The sequence below is a fragment of the Gracilinanus agilis genome, chromosome 2, assembly GCF_016433145.1.
Source record: "Gracilinanus agilis isolate LMUSP501 chromosome 2, AgileGrace, whole genome shotgun sequence".
NCBI classification, from domain to species: Eukaryota; Metazoa; Chordata; class Mammalia; order Didelphimorphia; family Didelphidae; genus Gracilinanus; species Gracilinanus agilis.
This window is the reverse complement of record NC_058131.1, coordinates 183,296,269-183,317,405: the sequence shown is the minus strand read 5'-3', so window position 1 is coordinate 183,317,405 and position 21,137 is coordinate 183,296,269. Positions and strand designations below refer to the sequence as shown.

The 21,137-nt window shown below is 41.5% G+C and overlaps 1 protein-coding gene and 1 non-coding gene across 4 annotated transcripts in view; one reads left to right on the top strand and one right to left on the bottom strand.

The window, feature by feature from the left end:
- Positions 1-15,727: 15,727 nt before the first annotated feature.
- Positions 15,728-15,835, top strand: LOC123238376. Its single transcript, XR_006505568.1, has one exon. It is a non-coding gene; the product is annotated as a U6 spliceosomal RNA (small nuclear RNA).
- Positions 15,836-17,624: 1,789 nt separating this feature from the next.
- The window catches only part of GATA4 (GATA binding protein 4), a 65,802-nt gene continuing 62,289 nt past the window's right edge, over positions 17,625-21,137 (bottom strand). For all 3 annotated transcript variants that reach the window (XM_044663589.1, XM_044663588.1, XM_044663591.1), the window contains 2 exons: positions 20,552-20,694; positions 17,625-17,807 (listed from right to left, as the gene is read on the bottom strand). In XM_044663589.1, the coding sequence (XP_044519524.1) occupies positions 17,625-17,807; positions 20,552-20,694 (326 nt within the window). The remainder of the gene's footprint in view (positions 17,808-20,551; positions 20,695-21,137) is intronic.

Here is a 21,137-nt window from a genome sequence, read left to right as displayed (position 1 = left end):
ATGGGAGCCTCTTCCCTACAAAGTGTTAAAAGAAATTAAGACAGCTTGTGCTTCATATGGTCCTGCTTCTCCATACACTTTAAATTTGGTGGAAACTTTGGGGGCAATTTGGATGACCCCCTTTGATTGGATTCAGACCTCAAGAAAAAGGGAGTTCATAGCAAAGGGCCTCTATTTTATTCTTTTGAATAGGAATCAAGAACATCCGAACAAAAGTTTGGAATAGTTTGGTAAACTGAATGGGATAAAAATTTTGCTCTATAGAGAACCTCTGAGACTAGATAATATGAATTTATAGTGGGCCAAATCAATATGGATGTGGGATTTCAATCAATCAACAAAATTTATTAAGTAGCTACTACATACCAGGCACTGTACTAAACTCTGGGCATACAAAAATAAGCAAAAGACAGTACTTGCTCTCAAGGAGCTTACAATCTAATAAGGAAAGACAACATGTGACCAAATATTGATAAATAAGTTATAGAGGATAAATAGGAAATACTTAACATAGGGAAGGCAAAAGAATTAAAAGGGTTTGGGAATGGCTTCCTGTAGAAGGTAGGATTTTAGTTGGGACCTAAAGGAAGCCAGGGGTTGGGGGGTGTCAGCAGTTGGAGCAGAGAAGGGATACTCAGCAAGAGATAGAGTGTCTAGTGCAGGAAACAGCAAGGAGGTCTATGTCACTAGATCAAAGAGTATGAGAAAAGACTAGCAAAGTCACAGGGCCCTTGGTTATAAGGGGCTTTGATTGACAGAGTATTTTTTATTTGCTCATGAAGTTTATTGAGGGTCTGGGGAAGAAGGTGGAGGTCAGATCTAAGCTTAGGAAAATCACTTTAGTAGCTAAACTGAGGATGGGCTGGAGTGAGGAGAGACTTGAAAACGGCAAGTCTTGATATCAAGGGATCATTGAGAAGAGGAGGTGGAGAGATGTTGCAAAGAGAAATCAACAAGCCTTAGCAACAGATTAGATGTGGCTGGGGAGAGGGAGGAGATAGTGAGAAATCAATTTCAAATCTGAGGGACTGGGAGGATGCTTTGTCCTCTATAGTAAAAAGCAAGATCCCAGAGGGGGAGTTTTGAAAGATAATGAGCTGTTTTGAATATATTGAGTTTTAGATGTCTTCTAGACATCCAATTTGAGATAGTCTGAAAGGCAGTTGGAGATGCAAGATTGGAGGTCCAGCAGAGAATTTGGGGCAGGATAGGTAGATTTGGGAATCAGCATAGAGATGGTAATTAAATTCTCAAAAGCTGATGAGATAGATCACCAAGTGAAGTAATACAGAAGTGAGTTCAGGACAGAAGCGCGAGGGGCACCTATGGTTAGAAGTCTGGATCTAGAAGAGGATCCAGCAAGAGACAGAAAAGATATTATAGAATCAAAGAAAGCTGGAACTAGAAGAGACCTAAGCAATTATATATCTTGTTTTACAAGAAAAATTACAAATGCCCAGGGATGTTGGGAATACATGCTTCCTGATTCTCATGCTAAGCAATTCATACAATAGAAAAATGGAGTTAAAATTACTGAACAAATAAAAAACCTCAAAGAAGATATATCACAAGAAAGGTATATTCTACTACTTCAAAGAAAAGAAAAGAAAAGAAAAGAAAAGAAAAGAAAAGAAAAGAAAAGAAAAGAAAAGAAAAAGAAAAGAAGAAACTTTTTTGCACAAACAAGGTTGCTGCCAGGCCCATTTGGGGCAATATTTTAACATCAAATAGGCACAGGCTACTCCCAAATCTTCAGCCTTGGAGCCTTCAAGACAGCACTATCTATTATCCCCAAGTTATCTGGCTGTGTTCCTGAAGCTGAACAGGATAAATGATATATGCAGAACAGGGTCATACTGTTGTTTGGGGTTCAGTCTCCCTCCAAAAGAATTTGTTGCTCCAGTCCTCTTCATCTCAGACAACACTTTTATTGGGGTTATCTGGGACAGGTGGCCTGGGCTGGTGGCAACAGAGTTGCCTTTCCCAAGAGTAGTGGGGGATAGGATTTTTATGGAGAAAAATAAAGGTCTCCCTAGCCCCACCCCTAGGAGAGGCTTGGGAAGATGGGACAGGCCCACTAGGGTAACTCTACACAGGTGGGAACTAATGCAATTTCCCTGATGGCTGTTTATTGGAGGTTTTGGACCAGGTTTCCAGCTGTTGCCATTAGGTGCTCAGAGGTTCCAGCCCCTATAAGGGCCCTTGTTCTTAAATATGTGCAGGAGCCTGAACCCAGGCCTAGTCTGACGTCATTGGGGGCCTAACACAGGGGTCCCAGTCTCCCATCGATATTGGCCTCTTACTTACCATGTCTTTCCTAATTATTTCTCTTCCAATAGTTAAATTCAATAAACATTTATTAAGCTCCTACTATGTGCCAAGCACTGTGCTAAGCGTTGGGGGTACGAAAAGAGGGGAAAGACAGCCCCAGCCCTCAGAGTTTGCAACTAAGGGGGGGAAATACAAAGCAAGCTACTATGCAGAATAGGGCCCCTGGGGAAGTAGGTCTATTAATGAACTCGGGGGGGGGGGGGAGGGGAGGTTCTACTGACCCTTGCAGAAGTCCACTCCAGATCCCAGAGAAGCTGCTGCTGGGGGGTCCAGGGTCCCAGAACTTGAAAAATTCGGGTGAAACTGAACCTAAAAGGCTGCTGGAAATGAAAAGGGGGAGCCCAGAGAGCCTCCTCCCCGAGGAGGCTTCTCAGCCCGCCCGTGTCCCCTTACCCTCCCCACCCCCAGGTAACAGGAACCCCTTCGAAGGATTAGCCCCCACCCTCAGCTGACGGGGGCAGGGAGAGTCCCCAGGAGAGAGAATAAGGGGGGAATATGACAAGAACCTGGGCGGCCGAACTCACCCGGTGCTGCAGAACCGGTACAGGGATAGGGAAGGTTTGGGGTAAAAGAGAAGTTCTACCACAGGTGGAAATAACAAAGTAAGAAATTCCTCGGTCGTCACGCTCTGCGAATTTAGGATACAAACCTGAAATATGAAGCTCCCGCGGGATAAATTCGCCCAATCACCGAAGAGGGCGGGGTAGCACGGGCTCTGATCATTGGGGGAGAGGATAAAGGGGCGGGGTGAAGAAGGCGGAGGGACTAGGAGGAAAGGGCGGAGCGTGTGGAAGTGTCGGGAGAGGGACGGAGGGAATGAAAAAGTGAGGCGGAATAGGCGGGGAGAGAAGTGCGTGGGTCGGAAGGGTAGGAGACGCCTAGAAAAATCCCTTGTTCGCACCCTTATAACCAAAGACTGAGCAGGTAGAGGGTCAGACCGAAGAAATTAAAAAAAAAAAAAAAAAAAAAAAAAAAAAAAAAAAGGGCAACAGCTACAATCACGGAGTCTCGGGGGTTGCTGGGGATCTCCGGGACAGCCTAGAAAAGCTCCTATTCTTGTGATCTTTAAAGTCTCGGCCGGAAGCCCTCCCCCAGCGGGGAAATTAGGCACCACCGAAGGCCATCGATTCCTCTGGGGGACACTAAATATGGAAAAATGTTTTCCTTTCCTACAGCATATATGGTCTTCTTTATTCCAAACTCAATCCATCTTCCATGTTCAAGTCCCTGAAGAAGATCCTGTTCCGGAAGAATTCATCCCTTCTGACAGTTAAACACCCCCGGATCTCTTCCACTAATCCTCGATTGGCTATGTCTAAATCAGCACTGCCCTCTTTTCTTTCAGCTGCCTAGCTACTTATCGGTTTGTACAACGTTAATTTGTATCTGGCCTTCCTCAAATGTAGCAATTTAGAACCGAACACAGTATTCCATTTGTTATCCGACCTGCTTCTTTAGAAGACTGGTTGGTGTGTCCGCTCTGCCACTTTATGACCTTGAGCCAGACGTCTCGTCTCTCCATGACCCGTTTTCTCCTTTGCAAATTAAATGGGTTGGATTAGATACAACAGAAAGCTATCTAGTCAGAGGACCTAGGTTCAAATCCCAACCTTGAGACTTACTTTCTGTTTTTAAGCAAACTAACCTCTCTGAGATTCACTTTCCTCGTTTGTAAAACCAGGTGAGTTAAACAAGATGGCTATCTAAGAGCTCTAACAGATCTATGATCCTATGATCTCCAAGGGCCTTTTCAGACTTGATATTCCATAAATCTAGGACAAGGAAAAAGGCAAAAAAGGAAGGCACTCTGCCTTCTCATGGGGCTCAGGTCCTCTCAATTAGCAAGTATTTATTAAAAGCCCTACCATGTATCAGGCATTGGGCACAGGTGTTTGGTTTTTTTTTTTGGGGGGGGGTTAGGGGAGAGTAGTTGTGTTAATAGCTAGCACAAAAAGACAAGAATGAAATAGTCTTAGCTGTAACAAACCCTGCTTTCTATCAAGGAGCTATGCATACAGATTTGAGTAAACAAAATAAATACAAAGTAATAAAGGGGTAGGAGGAAGGAGCTGGCAACTTTAAAGATCTGCAAAGACTATCTAATGGAAGCTCAGCTTGAGATGGGCTTTGAGGGGAACTAGAAGTACTGAGCAGCTTGGTTGCCAGGTGGATAGAGCATAGCAGTCAGGAAACCTCTTCCTGAGTTCAAATGGGACCTCAGACACTTCCTAGCTGTGTGTCCCTGAGGAAGTCACAACCCAGTTTGTCTCAGTTCCTTTTCTGGAAAATGATCTGGAGAAAGAAAAGACAAACCCCTCCAGCATCTTTGCCGAGAAAATCTCTAAAGGGGTCAGAAGAGTATGAAATGCCCAATCAGACCTCAGCCACTAAAGAAATATTGTACCCTCAGGCTTGCCTTCTCAAATGGTAGTAAAGACATGAGATACAACTAGGAGATGAGATGCCTAGAGGTGGAAAAAATGAAGAATGGGAAACCTACTATTGAAAGTTATATTGACTCAGCAACCCATTGTCCTCAGTCCTGCTAGTAAATTCAAGGAAGTGTCACCCAATCTACAACTTTTGTACCTGTTATCCAACATACATTCCTACCATTTTGCATACCTTCCATCTATTAAACTTCAGATACAGGCCATTGGGGAAGAGTGAGATGCAATGGCCTATCTCCTTTTATTGACATCGACCTCTCAGAATTATTTTTTATCTCATTACAACAATTAGCAATAAAAGCACAGTCATATTTTGTTCCATCTATATACCATTAATTAATCACAGATATATTAAGTATTTATTAAGCACCTACTATGTGCCAGCCCAGCTCAGCAAAGGGAGACAGAGAGGTCTTTGGAAACTGGGGACACAAGGTCTAGCCAGGAGTATGTTATGTGGAACATTCTTGTATCCAGGGAGCTGATGTGCAACAGGGCAAGAAGAGGTCCCAGATCCTCTATGTTTTCCAGTTATAGTTAAGTTCAACTCTTCAAAATCCTCTATGGGATTTTCTTGGCAAAGATACTCTAGTGGTTTGCCATTTCTCTGGTGGATTAGACAAACTGAAGGTAAGTGACTTTTCCAGGGTCACACAGCTAATGAGTGACTAAGCTCAGATTTGAGCTCAGATCTTCCTGACTCCAGGCCCAGCCTACCCACTGTGACAGTCTTGATTTTGATAGTCCTCTTTAATTCAGGTAGACCTATCATTCCCAAATCTTTGCTAACATAAAGGCTGTTGCCAAGAATATTGTCACACCTTCAAATCACTTTGGCCACTCTAGCTTCTTTCAATACTCAATTCAAATGTCACTGTCTCTAGAGGAGCTTTCTGAATTCCTTCCAAGGGCTAGTTCTCATCCTTTTAAGGTAATTTTATGTCTACTATATTGACAACTTTGTTTGCAATAAACTCCCAGACTAACCTTTTTGCCCAGATTAACACTAAATCCTTGAGTACCTGTCAATTACCCAAGCCAGATCTCAGCTGAAGACAATCAAAATCTCAAGCATATGGTAATCACCCAACCTCCAGTGAATTCTGATAGCCAGAATAATGCCTTTATTTTCTATATACATTCCTTATTTTGTGTAGTTCAGTGGAAGTCTCAGGGCTGTGGTTCTGTGCAGTTTCCCAGATTGTAATCTGTCTGCTTTCTATTAAAGATCTTTGTTATAACTACTTTAGTATATTTACAGGTTGACTGTCATATGTGTCTATGTATGAGTTATCTCCCCCATTTAAAGATAAATTCATTGAAAGGAGTTGTTTGCTTTTTCTTTATTATAAACCCTTAACAATCCCTAGCACATACTGATTGACTTTGACTTCCTTGAGAAATATAATATGCCCAATAGTGGGATTATAGGGTCAAAAATTTTGAATTATTTGGATTTTTCTCTTGATTAATTTCCAATTTGCAGCACTACAACCAGGACATTAGCATACTTTCTGATAGTTCCTCAGTATCAACTTTTTCCATTTTTGTCACCTTTGCCAATTTGAATGGTGCAAAGAGAAACCTCAGAGTAATCTGAATTTTAATTTTTTTTCATATTTTGGAGGATGTTTGTATATGGTCACAGGTACTTATATTAAAAGAGTTCATATCCTTTGACTACATCTATTAGGGGAATGGCTCTTAATGTTATATATTTTTATCGTTACCTATTGGGTTAAAGTTTGTAACAGCACTTTATATATGTTATCTCATGTGATCCTCAAAACAAACCGAAGAGGTAGGTATTATTATTATCTCCATTTTATAGATGAGGAAACTGAGGCAAAAAAGGTTAAATGACTTACTCATGGATCACACAGCTAATGAGTTTCTGAAACAGGAATTGTAGTGTTCCTTACTCTAAACCCAACACTCTATATCATCTAGTCATCTAAAATTAGCTAAAAACTTCTTGCCAAATCCATTATAAATTCAAAAATATGAGTTAAAAACACACAAAATATTCTTTTATATGTTTGGTGACTTTTTTTGAAGTTTCCATGAGGCAAAGCCATATAAAAGAGATCAAGAAAATGCTGCTTAATAATTTCTTAACCTCTTAAAAATAATAGTATTCTAAGGGTATCAGGGTAGCAGTTGGACCTGATCTTGCTATATGACCAGCTTATATTAAAATAACAACAACCTTTTAGAAAAGGATTTTACATGGGCAGCTGGGTAGCTCAATGGAGTGAGAGTCAGGCCTAGAGACAGGAGGTCCTAGGTTCAAACCCGGCCTCGGCCACTTCCCAGCTATGTGACCCTGGGCAAGTCACTTGACCCCCATTGCCCACCCTTACCACTCTTCCACCTATGAGACAATACACCGAAGTACAAGGGTTTAAAAAAAAAAGTTTAAAAAAAAAAGGATTTTACATGTTTTACATCAAAGACATGATAAAAGAAAATAGATTTCCCCTAGTACTTTGAGGCATTCATTCCCTTTAAGTGCCCCAGTCTTTTGGGAATTGTAAAAGTGAAATTTGGGAAATGTATCAAACTACATTTCCCGTGGTCCAACGGGTTTCCGTTTCCGGTTTTTGGGCTTGGAAAGGCTTACGTCTTGACGCAGGGAAGGGTTTAAATCTCCTGGGTTAGGAGGAAGTGGGCTCTTTGCGAGTAGGTGCTTGGCTAGAAGGCAGTAATGGAGGCGGCAGTTTTGAATGCTTACAAGCGTGTGGTCTAATGATTTTATCTATCAGCATGGCTTTAATTAAAATACTAATATTTATATTTATACCAGCCTTTATTATTTTTCATATTTATCAGAATATATTCAATTTAAATCATTTTCTATGTAACATTGATCTCACTGAGTTCATGTTCAAATGTAGCAATACTTCTGACCTGAATCTAGATCAGTGATTCCCAAAGTGGGTGCCACTGCCCCCTGGTGGGTGCTGCAGCGATCTAGGGAGGCGGTGATGGCCACAGATGCATTTGGGGACTGTGAATAACTCTAAGAGGGTGGTGATAGTATGTGACGGGGGCGCTAAGTAATATTTTTTTCTGGAAAGGGGGCGGTAGGCCAAAAAAGTTTGGGAACCACCAATCTAGATCATTCCTTGCACCTTTAAGAGCATTGATGCTAGGCTATCTGCAAAAGTACGCCTAGACTAATTACAATATTTCTAGACTTCTATAGGTTCAAGCTCTTGGAAATGTACAAATTAATCTCCTTTATGTAACAGGAAAGAGGATAGGACTGAGTCCCATTTTCATAGACCCACATTTTTACCTCAAAAAAAGTGCCTAATGCACTTTACAGCATTGTCTCTCATCAGTTTATTTACTGAGGACTCCAACAGGTCCACCATTGGAATCACAGTCAAAGAGACTCAAATCTTTTTCTAATTATGTATTTCTCTTCTGCTCCTTCCTACATGCAAGTCTTAATTGGTAATATGTTACAGCCTACTTACATTCACCATACCTGCCATTATTGCCTTTTGGGTTACCTAAAATTTTGATTCTTAGGATATTACATCATAAGATTTATAGTATTATTAAATATTAATAAAATGTCCTTATTTCAGAGAGAAGCTTGGGATTCAAATGCAATCTAGTGCATTTTTTTCCCTAATATAGGAACTATATTTCCAAAGGGTTGTGTGCAAATGTTCAAATCATATTCTAAATCCAGAAGGTATATTTGTCATTTTCTTCTCTTTACCCTTCCTTACTCCTCCCTCTCCACCCTTCAGGTTGTCTTCTTTGTAAAGCAAGATTTTCTTGTCAGGTTTGTCAAAGTTGGGGAACACCTTTATTACACTTTCACACATATGGCAATCTTCATTCTTTCTGGTTCCCTGAATCCTTTTATGGAGAAAGGACAAGAGCCAGAAAGTTCTCTCCAACCCCTTGATTTGGTTTTATACATTAAGATCCATTCAGCAAAGACAAGAGCCATTTCTGGCATTGGTAAGGTATTCAAGACATTCATGATTTGGGGGGTTGGATACAAAAGTCATAGCTATTATGCCATTTTCTTTTTTCCTTTCTAGTCTTGCTAAAATATGATAATAATAATAACTAACAACTGATATTTCAATAGCATTTAAGGGTATGCAAAGTGTTTTCATGACAACAGCCCTGTGAGGAGGATAGTCCCAGTATTATTATCCCAATTTGACAAATGAGGCAACTGAGGCTCTGAGAGAGTAAGAGACTTGTGCAGTCCATGTCCAAGTCAGAGTCTGAAGTCAGGTCTCTGATTACAGGTTTTGTGGCAATTACTCATGCTGCACTGCTTCTTAATGTTACTATGGCCATCTCTTGGGATATGGGCAAGGCCTTACATTATACTATATTTCTATTGTGTCTTGAGTAAAAGTCAACAAAAGTGGACTGAGACATGTTTTCCTGCAAACAAGATAAATTTATTAATAAGGAGCTAAATGTATTAATAAAGGGGTCAATAGCTTGGCCCAATTCATGCCAAAGACCCCAAAATAAAGGTTTTACCCATTTTCATAAGGTTGGAAACAAAGGTAACATGATGAGTTGTGAGCTACTTCAGGGCACCTGGTTCAGGAGGGGAATAAGATGATTGGTCACAAGCTGGGAATGGAAGGACCTAGCAACCTCCTCTTTCCCTCGGGAGACTAAGTACTCCTTGTTTGAATTCACCTGCAAGGCTAAAAGCTAGTGAGCAGACTTCTTTGGCCAACAAACCAAATTTATTATAAATTTAATATGAAACATCAACAAAATCCATTAAATTTAGTTTACAAGGGGCAGCTAGATGGCTCAGTGGATAGAAAGCCAGGCCTGGGGATGCAAGGGACCGGCTTCAAATATGATCTCAAAAACTTCCTAGTTGTGTGACCCTGGGCAAGTCATTGAACCCCAAATGTATAATCCTTACCATTCTTCTGTCTTGGAACTGATACTTAGTGTCAATTCTAGGAGAAGATAGGAGTCAAAAAAAATCTACTTTACTTCCCTTTGAATAAGTGAACTTCAACATACAAGTTGTCTAGTCTTGCTGGAACCTCTTGCTGAATCTTCAGTAATTTTCTTTATTAGTTTTTAATCTCCATTAATCTGATGGGTGGTTGGGAGGTAGTGTTGAGAGATCAAGTTACCCTGCTAGTGATTAGCCTTTTCTCCTCCATAGTTCATTAGGTTTTTACCTCATGGAGGTTCCTAATGTCTTGCAAATAGCTAAAGTTGCTTTATTTCTTGTGCTTAATCCCCATTTTGGAAAGATTTGAGAGGTGGTCGGGATCAGAGAAAATGTCTGGTCTTTCATCGTGCCAGGCACATGACCCCTTCAATTCATTCCTAAACACTTTTCTACTTTTATAAATGGAGTTCATGTAGGTTCTGGTCTTCGAGCTCTTGCTTTTTTTGGTTTGCATTACTTCATAATGGGCAGTGGGGTAATACAGTGGATAGAGCGCTGGACTTGGAGGGGGAAAGACCTGAATTCAAATTTTTACTCACTTATTAGTTGTGTGACCCTGAGCAAGTCATTTGACTTTTCTTGACTTCAGTTTCCTCATTTGTAAGATTGGAGTGATAATAGTATCTACCTCCCAGGGTTGTAGTGAGGATCAGATGAGATAACATATGGAAAGTACTTTGCAAAACATAGTGGCATATAAATACTTTCATTGTTTTCCAGATTATGTTCTTTGTGCTCTTATAGCTACACACACACACACACACACACACACACACAATATTTGACATTGATAGGAAAGTTAGCTGGGATTGGTGAGGGGGATTGGAAAATAATGAATTCGGTTTTGTACATGTTAAGTTTAAGATGTACATAGGACATAGTTCAAGACATCCTAGAATCTCTTGGAAAAACTTACCCTCTGTCTTAGAATCAATACCAAGTATCTGTTCCAAGGCAGAAGAATGGTAAGTAAAGGCTAGACAATGGGGATTAAGTGTTTTGCCCAGGGTGACACAGCTAAGAAGTTTCTAAGGCCATATTTGAACCCCAAACCTCCCCATCTTCTGGCCTGGCTCTCTATCCACTGAGCCACCTAACTGCTTTGCTTTCTTTCTCTTTTCCCAGCATTGTCCCATGAAGAATGAAGGTCCTATTCACCCAGTGCTTAGGCACCCCACGCTGAGTGGGATGGTGGGGGAAGAGCTGCCTTCTCCCCATCCCTGTTCTCATTAAATCCTTTGATTCTACCTCATACCCATCTGATAGGCAAAATTGCCAAAAAACAGAAATGCCAAATTCTGGCAGAGCTGATGGAAAAGGGGGAGGTTGATGGAGGGGTCTGGAGTGGGAGTGGAGCAGAGGTGAATTATTCGATTGGGTCCCAATGGGTTTGCTTGTGAAGCTCTGCCTAAGCCTAATGGGTTGAGCAGAATGAATTACCCTGTAAGGGATTAGCCTTCTCTCCTTCCACTTCATCAGGTTGGTCAGATGGAAGTTCTTCAAATCTTAGACATCATAGAGGGTAGAAATTGCCTCATCTCTTGGGCAAAATTTCCATTTTGGAAAGGTCTGAGAGGTGGTTAAGCCCTAAGAACATAGTGAGTGATAAGGGCTTAAGTAACTTGCCCAGGGTCAAACAACTAGGAAGTGTCTGAGGCCAGTTTTGGACCCAGGACCTCTCAACTCTAGAACTCTAGGGGTGGTTCTTTAGGTTGTTAGACAGTACAATAGATGGAGTATCAGAGTTGGTGTCTGGAAGACCTGAGTTCAAATCCAGTCACTTACTAGCTGTGTGGCTCTGGGCAAGACATTGGCTTCTTAACCTTAGTTTCCTCTTCTGTAAAATGAGGGTAACAATAGCACTCATTTTACAGGGTTGTTGTGAGGAACTAATGGCATGTATGAAGGATTTTACAAACCTTACAATTTACAAACCTTAGAATGTATATACATGTATTGGTATATGTACCAATCATGATAATATAGTTATAAACATATGTGAGCTATTTTTACTATCTAGGCCTTGGTCCCAGTCATTAAAAAAATGTTAAATAGTACAGAATCTGGCATAGATCATGCTCATTGTCTCTACTTTAATTTTTTTTCTTTTTCTTTTTAAACCCTTACCTTCTGTTTTAGAATCAATACTGTGTGTTGGTTCCAAGGCAGAAGAGTGGTAAGAGTGGCAGTGGGGGTTAAGGGACTTGCCTGGGGTCACACAGTTGGGAAGTGTCTGAGGCCATATTTGAACCCAGGACCTCTCATCACTAGGCCTGGAACTCAATCCACTGAGCCACCCAACTGCTCCTCTACCTTAATTTTCATAGGTAATAATACAGCATTCTGGGTTTAGTTGAGCACAGCTTCCCTGCCTTCTGTGATTATGCCAGCAGCCTGAACTGAAGCTGGTAGGGAGCCTGAAGGCTACCAAATTCTTGACTTCTTGTGCATTGACTTTTGTATTTTGATCACCAGGAAGTAATGTCAATGGTTTGAACCTTAGCTTCCTATACCATATAAGTTTCCAGGCCAGTTTTTAATACTTCTTAGGGAAAAAACTTTACCTAGCCTGTGTAGAGTAGATGTTGCTCCTACAACAGCTCCTTGGTGGTTAAGATCCTAAAAGTCTTCTAGAGAATATTCCTACACTTAAATGGCATTGGGGCTATTATTGGACAGCCCAGGGCTTCAAAACTGATCCTGGGACATAGGCCCTGAGCCCTGTGCTAGGAACCCAATCACTCCCACTTTGTGCCAGAGTAAAGGGCTTCCAGGAGCTCTTGGGACCAAGAAATGCCCTCCTGTGCTTGGCCTGGACACTTTTACTGCCCCCTGTGCCAGGGCTGGTGCTTTCCTCTTCTAGGGTACAGCAGTATCACCATGCCTGGCCTGAGCTGCCCTAGGTTCTGTGAATGTCCTCCTTTCCTGGAGCTTAGCTGTGCCATGGTGAGAGTACTTTTGCAGGCCCTACTACTATCTTTCAGTGCTGGGGCCAAAATAGTGCTGAATGTTGCTGTTGTTTCCTTGTGCCTAGCTGAGTGCTGGGGTTAGAGGCTCCCCAGACTGCTTCCCAGTGGGCTGAGCACCATCTCCCTGTGCCAGGGCTATGCTAAGTGCTTCCAGTGCTGCAGGCCAGGGCATCAACTGGCTGGTCCACCACAATGATGAGGTCAGAAATGGTTACTCAGGATGGGTGTGGGGGAGCTCCTCTATGAGTAGTTATCTAATATAGAAAACTCTTGCTTCCAGTTAGATCTGACTGAAGCACCCAGGAGCATTTTGCCTCTCCTACTCACAAAGCTGCCCGCTGGGACCAGATTATTGATTTCAGTGTCACTTACCTATGCCAGGGAGCAGGGGTAGGAAGGGAGAAGGCACAAAGGGAAAGAGGTGGCCAGTGTTTTCTAGGACATGACATGTGCTCTTCCTGTTTTATGGGAAATCATCTTTTTTTGACTGTGAAGCAGTGTGCCTGGGGCCTCTTCTAGGGCCCACTCTTTGGTGACTCCTCATTTACCCATTACTGGAAGCCCCAGCAAGAGTTATCATAGTTTTGCTTTTTAAACCCTTGCCTTCCATCTTAAAATCAATCTCGGGTATTGGTTCTGAGGCAGAAGAGTGATAAGGGCTAGGCAAAGTGACTTGCCCAGGGTGACACAGCTAGGAAGTTTCTGAGGCCACATTTGAACCCAGCACCTTCTGTCTCTGACCCTGGCTCTCAACCCACTGAGGAACCTAGCTGCCCTAGAGAGTTATTATAGTTGAGAGGAAACAGAGTAGTGATCTCTCCTTTTAAACTGATCCCACCCCCTTCCATCCCCTCCCATCTTTATCCCATTTGGGATATATTCACCAGATTTATCCCTAATCCCATTTCAGAAAATCCAGTATTATCCTCTCAAGTACCCAAGGATCTTTCTCCAGGGCCCCCAATAAAGTTCATGTAGCATAGTTCTCAATGGCCTCCCAAAGACTGTGGAAAAAGTTCCATGCAATCTATTAGCATGTATTCTCAACAATCCTCAAACTAAAACTTTTGTGGGGGAACCAGTCCTACAATCAGCCCAGCTAGAGGATCTGGAGATCACTGTTATTCCCAAATTTAAAATTCATGAAAATTAGACAAATAATCCCTTGTGATATTCATCACTTTCAGGGCATGGTTCTTAAAGATGCAGAGTACACTCACATCTGTCTCTAGTTACTGAATTCCCACCCTGCTCAGAAGCACAGAAGGCACAGAGTATAAAGGAGCCTCCTGTATTTGGGTCACCGATGACTCAGGGCCCACCTTCCTTTGCATTGCCTTCCCCTCACTTCATCAAAGTCATTCCTATCCAATCCTGCAGACTAACACCAAATATCATAGATCAGGCCTGATCCAGGCTTGTCCAGTGTTTCAGCTTCAGGATTGGAATGAAACGAGACACTCATAGACCATCTAATAGTTCATAAAAGGAAGTTTACTTAGCTATAGCGTAGAAAGGATATTCAACAAAGATACAACATTGGTTTGGTTGGACACAGTTTCCCTGATTCCTCCGTTGGCTGTGCTGGCAGGTTTGTCAGAGGGTATGGGGTACGTAGCCAGAGAGAAGAGCCCCCAAATTCTCATACACTGGCTTTTGTACTACCAGGAAATCATGTCAATAGTTTGCACTTTAGCAACTTGGGCCAATTACATGCTCAGGGTGATTTCAAGACCATTTAAAGAAAACGTAGCCTAGCCTGTATGGTATAGATGTTTCTCTCATAAAGAGGATGATAATAAGATAAAAACACATTTGAAAAATGCTTTGCTGAAATCTAGATAAAGTCTTTGCAGTACCCCATCTCAGGTTATGGATGATTAGTATTCCCTTGATCTACCAGTCTAGTAACCCTGTCAAAATAGGAAAGGAAGAGAGTTTTTCATCAATAATTCTAGATAAAATCATGCTGCCTTCTTGGTAATTTCCTTTTTTTTTTTTTTAAATACTTTGTATTGGTTCTAAGGCAGAAGAGTAGTAAAGGCTAGGCAATGGGGATTAAGTTGACTTGCCCAGGGTCACACAGCTAGGAAGTATCTGAATCCATTTTCTTTTCTAGATGATCATCCTTTTAGTAATATATTTTAGAAATCTTCCAGGAATTGAAGCTAAACTTATTGTACTATGACTTAACAGACTCTATTCTCTTGCTATTTTTAAAAAAAAATCAAGTCAAGTCAAAATGCATAAATAAAACAAATAGTGCCACAGTTTCCTCCTCCCAAAACTTCCCCATCTCTTTGGCTTTAGAATGCTTGCTTATTTAGATCAAACCATGATATTTATGAGACATAAAGACAAGAACTGTGGTGTGTTCAGTTTTTTTTTTTTTTTTTTTTTTTTTAGGAAATGAAGAACAAAGCAACTAACCAAATAAAATAAGAATTTCTGTTGTGTTTTTGAAAATGTGTCCAAAAGTATCCTGTTTGACATTTTTATAGCACAATAGTATTTCATCACATTCATACACAACAACTTGTTCAGCAGTTCCCCAAATGGTGGACAACCCTTCAGTTTCCAATTCTTTGCTACCACAAAAAGAGAACTGTAATAAATATTATTATACAAACAAGTCCTTTTCCCTTTTTCTTGATCTCTCAAAATGAAAAAATGCCATCTGACCTCCAAGAACTGATAGAGTCTGAATGCAGACTAAAATATACTACATTTCACATTTTTTTTGTTGTTGTTTGCGATCTCATCCACAAAATTACTAATATGGGAAAATGTTTTACATGTCTGCATGTGTAAAATCTATATCAGATTGCTTACCATCTCAGGGAGGGGCAAGATTTGGAAGTAAGGGAGGAAGGGTGGGAAGGAGGGAGAGAATTTAAAACTCAACATTTTAAAAGAAAATGAATGGTAAAACATTGTTTTCATATGTAATGGGGAGAATAAAATATTATTTGAAAAATTTTTTCAAGAAAAAAGAAAATATATTTCCATGTACTTGCTTCAATGGCAATAGTAAAATTGGAATGTTTAAGAGAAGATTAGCACAATCTCTACTCAAGGATGACATAAAAATTCATGAAGTGTTCCATATTTTTAAAAGAAAAAAACTGTTGCCTATATATAACCTTTGCAGTGTTTCAAGGTTTGGATCCTAATAAAACAAAGTGTCACCATAAGCTGTGTTCTCCATAAATTATAACATTTTATATCTGAAGGAAACCTTGGAGATCATGTAGTTCCACGAATGTAAATAGATCTTATTTCCTAAGACAAGTACAGTTGGGTTGGATTAAGGTGGTGCTTAACGGACAGTTCATCTTGGTCATGGAATGTAAGAAGAAGATGGACCTTGGGAGAGAGGAAGGACTGATCTCTAGGAATATGGGCCAGGAAAAAGAAGTGGAGCAGTTGCTACAGCAGGGTGTGGAGTTGGCAGGATAAAAACCTGCATTGGGAGGAAGTATGTCACTGGAATATTGGCACCCTGGGACAATGCCTTTTCCGTCTGCCCTACTTATGGTGGAATCTAGTCCAATTCTCCCAATTTTTCAGAGGACAAATTGAAGTCAACTGAAGGGGAGGGATTGTCCGTGGTCACAACAGCAAAGAAGCAACAGGTCTTTGTATTCTCAGGCCTTGACTCTTTCTCTGTCATACTATATATAAAAAGGATATTCCTGTCAAAAACCTATAAAGGGTTTAACTTTTGGGGAAACCCTAAGGTCAGGCCCTGTTCTTGGAATTTTCTTGCCAAATAGAAACAGTAAACTTTACCAAATAAAGGCCTCAAGAGAGAAAGAGAATAGAAAGGTTAGCAGAGATAAATTTATTAGTTAAATACTGATTTTACAGCAACCTCACCTTAAGACAATGTTAACAGGGCTGTGGGGTCAGGGAGGGTGTGGGCATCCATCCTTCATGGAAGGGAACAAAATGGGAGATTAAAATTGAACCTTGTTTTAAAGATGCTCTTTGCTACTGATAGATTCTTTTGAGTCAAGGGTAGGTAATGTCATAGATGGTTACAGCAGTGTTTATGAGAAAGAAAAAGATCATGATAAAGAGTCTTTATGGGGCCCTGGGGCCCTCTTTGAATCAGCAGTATTCTAGGACAGCAATAATGGGGTAAGGTAGAGAAGGAAAGAAGACCAATTCCAGAGAGGCTCACAGTGGAAGCTTTCCAAGGGGTCACACACAGTGCTTTCCTCTATGGGATGTTTTTTTCCAACTCTCTTGAGGCTTTTACCTGCCAGGTAGAAGATTTCCATTTGAAAAAAAAAATCAGTCAAACATTTAAGCTGGTTAATATTTCACCATCATACATATAACTTGGTCCACAACTTTTGAAAAAGCCTGAGGAGGCAAGGAAGACACATGTTATATTATGCATGAGAGGTGCATCATTGGTGAAGGTTCAGAGAGCATGCGAATAAGAATCATTGGTTTCCAGCCCCCAAACCTTGCCATCCCCAAGTCTTTAAGCTCGGCCGAGGGGGTGGTACCCAATCAGATCTTCTTCTCTGGCATGGCTTTGTATTCTAGGCAAAGCCTCGAGTCTTAGGTCATGGGAGTGAAATGGTAAAAAGGAAAAGATCTCCCCATCAGGAAATGTCATAGGAGGAAGTCACATGAGAAATGGTCATTGATTACAATGAAGACGATTTCTCCATTTGGTCTGTGGAAGGTGGGTCTCCTGTACTCAATGATCCAGACTCTTTCCAGTTTTCCTACTTCGAGTTTCTTCCAAATCATTCTTCTGGAGTCAGTCTCATCAAGGGGAAGGACGAGGAATTCTGGCTACACAAAGCCCCAAATTTCTCTCTCCCCTAGCCTCCCAAATCCCAGAGTCCATGTGAAGAGTTTGAAGTGGAGAAAGAGGTGAGATTATGCAGTGATGATGTCCCCGTGACTTTCAGCTAAGACGAGGCTATTCCAGGAGTCCTGCTTGGTGCCAGCCTGTGAGGACTGGCTGACCGGAGATGGGTAGCCCTGAGGAGAGATCTTCAGGGCTGAGAGAACTGGATGGATGGAGGCCCCATGGCCAGACATTGAGCTGACTGAGAATGACTAGAAGCAAAAAATGAAAGGATGAAGTGAAAGGGAGTTCATCATAGATGACTACAAAGTATTTGGGATGGGAGAGTTCAAGGTGGAAATTTAATCACAGAGCTCATGCCACATCTAGACCCTAATTTGCCTTGTAGCTTAAAAAATTTCCCTTTGGGGACCCTCAGTTCTAAAGCACATATCTTTTTTTTTAACCCTTAACTTCTGTATATTGGCTCCTAGATGGAAGAGTGGTAAGGGTTTGCAATGGGGGTCAAGTGACTTGCCCAGGGTCACACAGCTGGGAAGTGTCTGAGGCCGGATTCGAACCTAGGACCTCCCGTCTCTAGGCCTGACTCTCAATCCACTGAGCTACCCAGCTGCCCCACTAAAGCACATATCTTAAAATGCTTGGACTGACCCAGACCTCTGGCAAGTGAATTTAAGAAAAAGGATGAGGAAAGGAACAAAGCAAAGTGACAAGCAAACCAATTATGCCCCTCGTAGCTGAGTCATTGGTGCAGTGCTTATTGCCTTCCCTATGTCCTCCCACCCCTTCAGCAGCCAGTGGGTTGGATTTGCAGTCAGACAATTTGGGTTGAAATTGCAGCTCTGCATTTGCTACTTGTGGGACCTTGGTCCAATGACTTCTTTTTGGGCCTCAGTTTTATCATCTGTAAAATGATGGAGTTTAGACTCCAGGACTTTTAAGGTCCCTTCTGGCACTGAAATCTGTAATTCTGTAAGAAATCAGAAATATAAAAGGTCTGGATGATAGATCTGCAACATTAAGATAGGACATTCTCTGTGGCTACAAAGAGTTTTCACATACATTGCTAAATTTTATCCTCAAAACAAGTCTGTGAAGGAGGTAGTACAAGTGCTACTGTACTATTTCACAGGTGAAGAAACTGATGGTAAGAGGTTGTATTGTCCCAGATTATAGTTACTAAATAGCCAAACCAAGTCTTAAACACAAATTTCCAGAATCCATAATTCCACATATGGCATATTGCTTTGATAAAGAGTATCAAATGGTGCCATGATGGGGTAGGCATTATGTAACTAGGTGAAAATTTAGATTTATTAGAAGGAACAAATGCTGCTGTCAGAGACATAGTGATATTTTCTGGCAGCTTGCTGGTGCAGTGGACTGAGTGCCGGAATCAGGAAGACCGAGTTCAACTGTGACCTCAGATATTTACTAGCTATGTAACCTTGGGTAAGTCACTTCCCCTCTGATTGCCTCAGTTTCCTCATCTGTAAAGTGGGGATGATAATATCTCTTACTACCTCAGGTTGTTATGAGGATCAAATGGGATAATGATTGTAAAGTGCTTAGCACAATACCTGGCACATAATAAGTGCTATATAAATGTTAACTGTTTATTATGATTATGTGATCTGGCCGAAGTGAAAAACAAATGGACTTCCAGGATGTTTTCATTTGAACTGAGAAGCCTTCCCTTCAATTCCCATATAAGATGCCCAGGGTTCTTCTCACTCTGTGGGATCCAAGCTCCACTGAATCCAAGTGTGTAAAAGTAGTTAGGAATGTTGAACCCTCCCTATTGTAACACAAAGGGAAGGGCAAGCAAATGGATTCCATGAAGAATATGAGTTTTCCATTATCTATTCCAGCCCCAAGATGAAATGGGAAACCAATTCACAGTGGCTGCCAAGGACCCCAGCAAAATCAGGGCAGTTCTGAACTGGGATGGCAGAATAGGGACAAGACTTCTGTGGAATAATGGCAAAAGTCTCTATTAGGGAATGAGAGAAACTAGTAGGCTGAGCAGTGGATATAGTGCTGGACCAGAATTCAGAAAGACTCATCTTTGTGAGTTCAAATCCAACCTCAGATACTTATTAGCTGTGTGACTCTGGTGTTTCCTCAGTTTCCTCATCTATAAAATGAGCTAGAGAAGGAAATGGCAAACCACTCCAGTATCTTTGCCAAGACAACTCCAAATGGGGTCACAAAGAGTCAGATATGACTGAAAAACAACTAAACAACAAAATGTGGAAGGGCTGATTCACCTTCTGAAGGGGTCCACCTCCCAGCATTAACAGAACATGGGATTTGCCACTGGATGGGATCTTGGAGGTCCCCATCTAACCAAACTCGCTCATTTTCTGGAAGAGGAATTTCAGGTTCAGACAGGTTCAAAAAGACTGGCCCATGATCATATAGAAAATAAGAAGAGGAGCTGAGACTGAAACCCAGGTCTTCTGATTTCAGATCCAGTAGTCTTTCCACTATAAGATGCTGCCTCCTTAAAATGACAACAAGGTTGGGGGCAGCTGGGTAGCTCAGTGGATTGAGAGTCAGGCCTAGAGATAGGAGGTCCTGGGTTCAAAACCGGCCTCAGACACTTCCCAGCTATGTGACCTTGGGCAAATCACTTGACCTCCATTGCCCACCCTTACCACTCTTCCACCTAGGAGCCAATACACAGAAGTTAAGGGTTTAAAAAAAAATAAAAAAAAATAATTAAAAAAAATGACTACAAGCATGATGATGGACCCAGTTGGGTTTAATCCCAATGTGGGTAGAAAACAAGGAGCCCTGATGTTTAGGGTTTTTACCACAGGGCAATTCCTTTGCTTACTGAGGATGTGCTTCAACTTTAGGTCTAGGTTGAAGTTTTCTGATTAGATTGCATTTCTCATTGAAAAAACTTATATTTCATCAAAAGTGTGTTTAAAAGCTGGGATTATCTTATCAGTAGGGAACATCTTTCCATCCTACTTGCTATACTTACCTGAGACATGGGGCTGGTATGTCCATAATGGGAGGAGAGCCCTGGCTCTGTTTTGATGGGACGCATTTCCTCGGTGCTAGTGGTATTACTAGAGCTGCTGGCAGTGCTGGTGGTGGGAGTGAGACTCTCACTGCCTGAGGGACCTGGAAACAAGGCATAAACAGAAATGACTCTCAGGCAGTGACAGAGACTAAAGAGGAATAGATCTCCTTTGAGAAGGTCAGGAGGCAGACAACAACAGGATTGCTGGTTATAGAAAGAAAGCGGCTTGATGACTGTGGGAGGAAGGAAGGGAAGAATGGGGGTAGATTATGGCCAGAGACAGTAATACAGAAATCAGGAGGGTTGTATCAATATAAAATTGAGGGGGCAGCTGGGTAGCTCAGTGGATTGAGAGCCAGGCCTAGAGACGGGAGGTCCTAGGTTCAAATCTGGCCTCAGACACTTCCCAGTTGTGTGACCCTGGGCAAGTCACTTGACCCCCATTGCCTACCCTTACCACTCTTCTGCCTTGGAGCCAATACACAGTATTGACTCCAAGACGGAAGGTAAGGGTTTAAAAAAAAATATATATATATATATATAT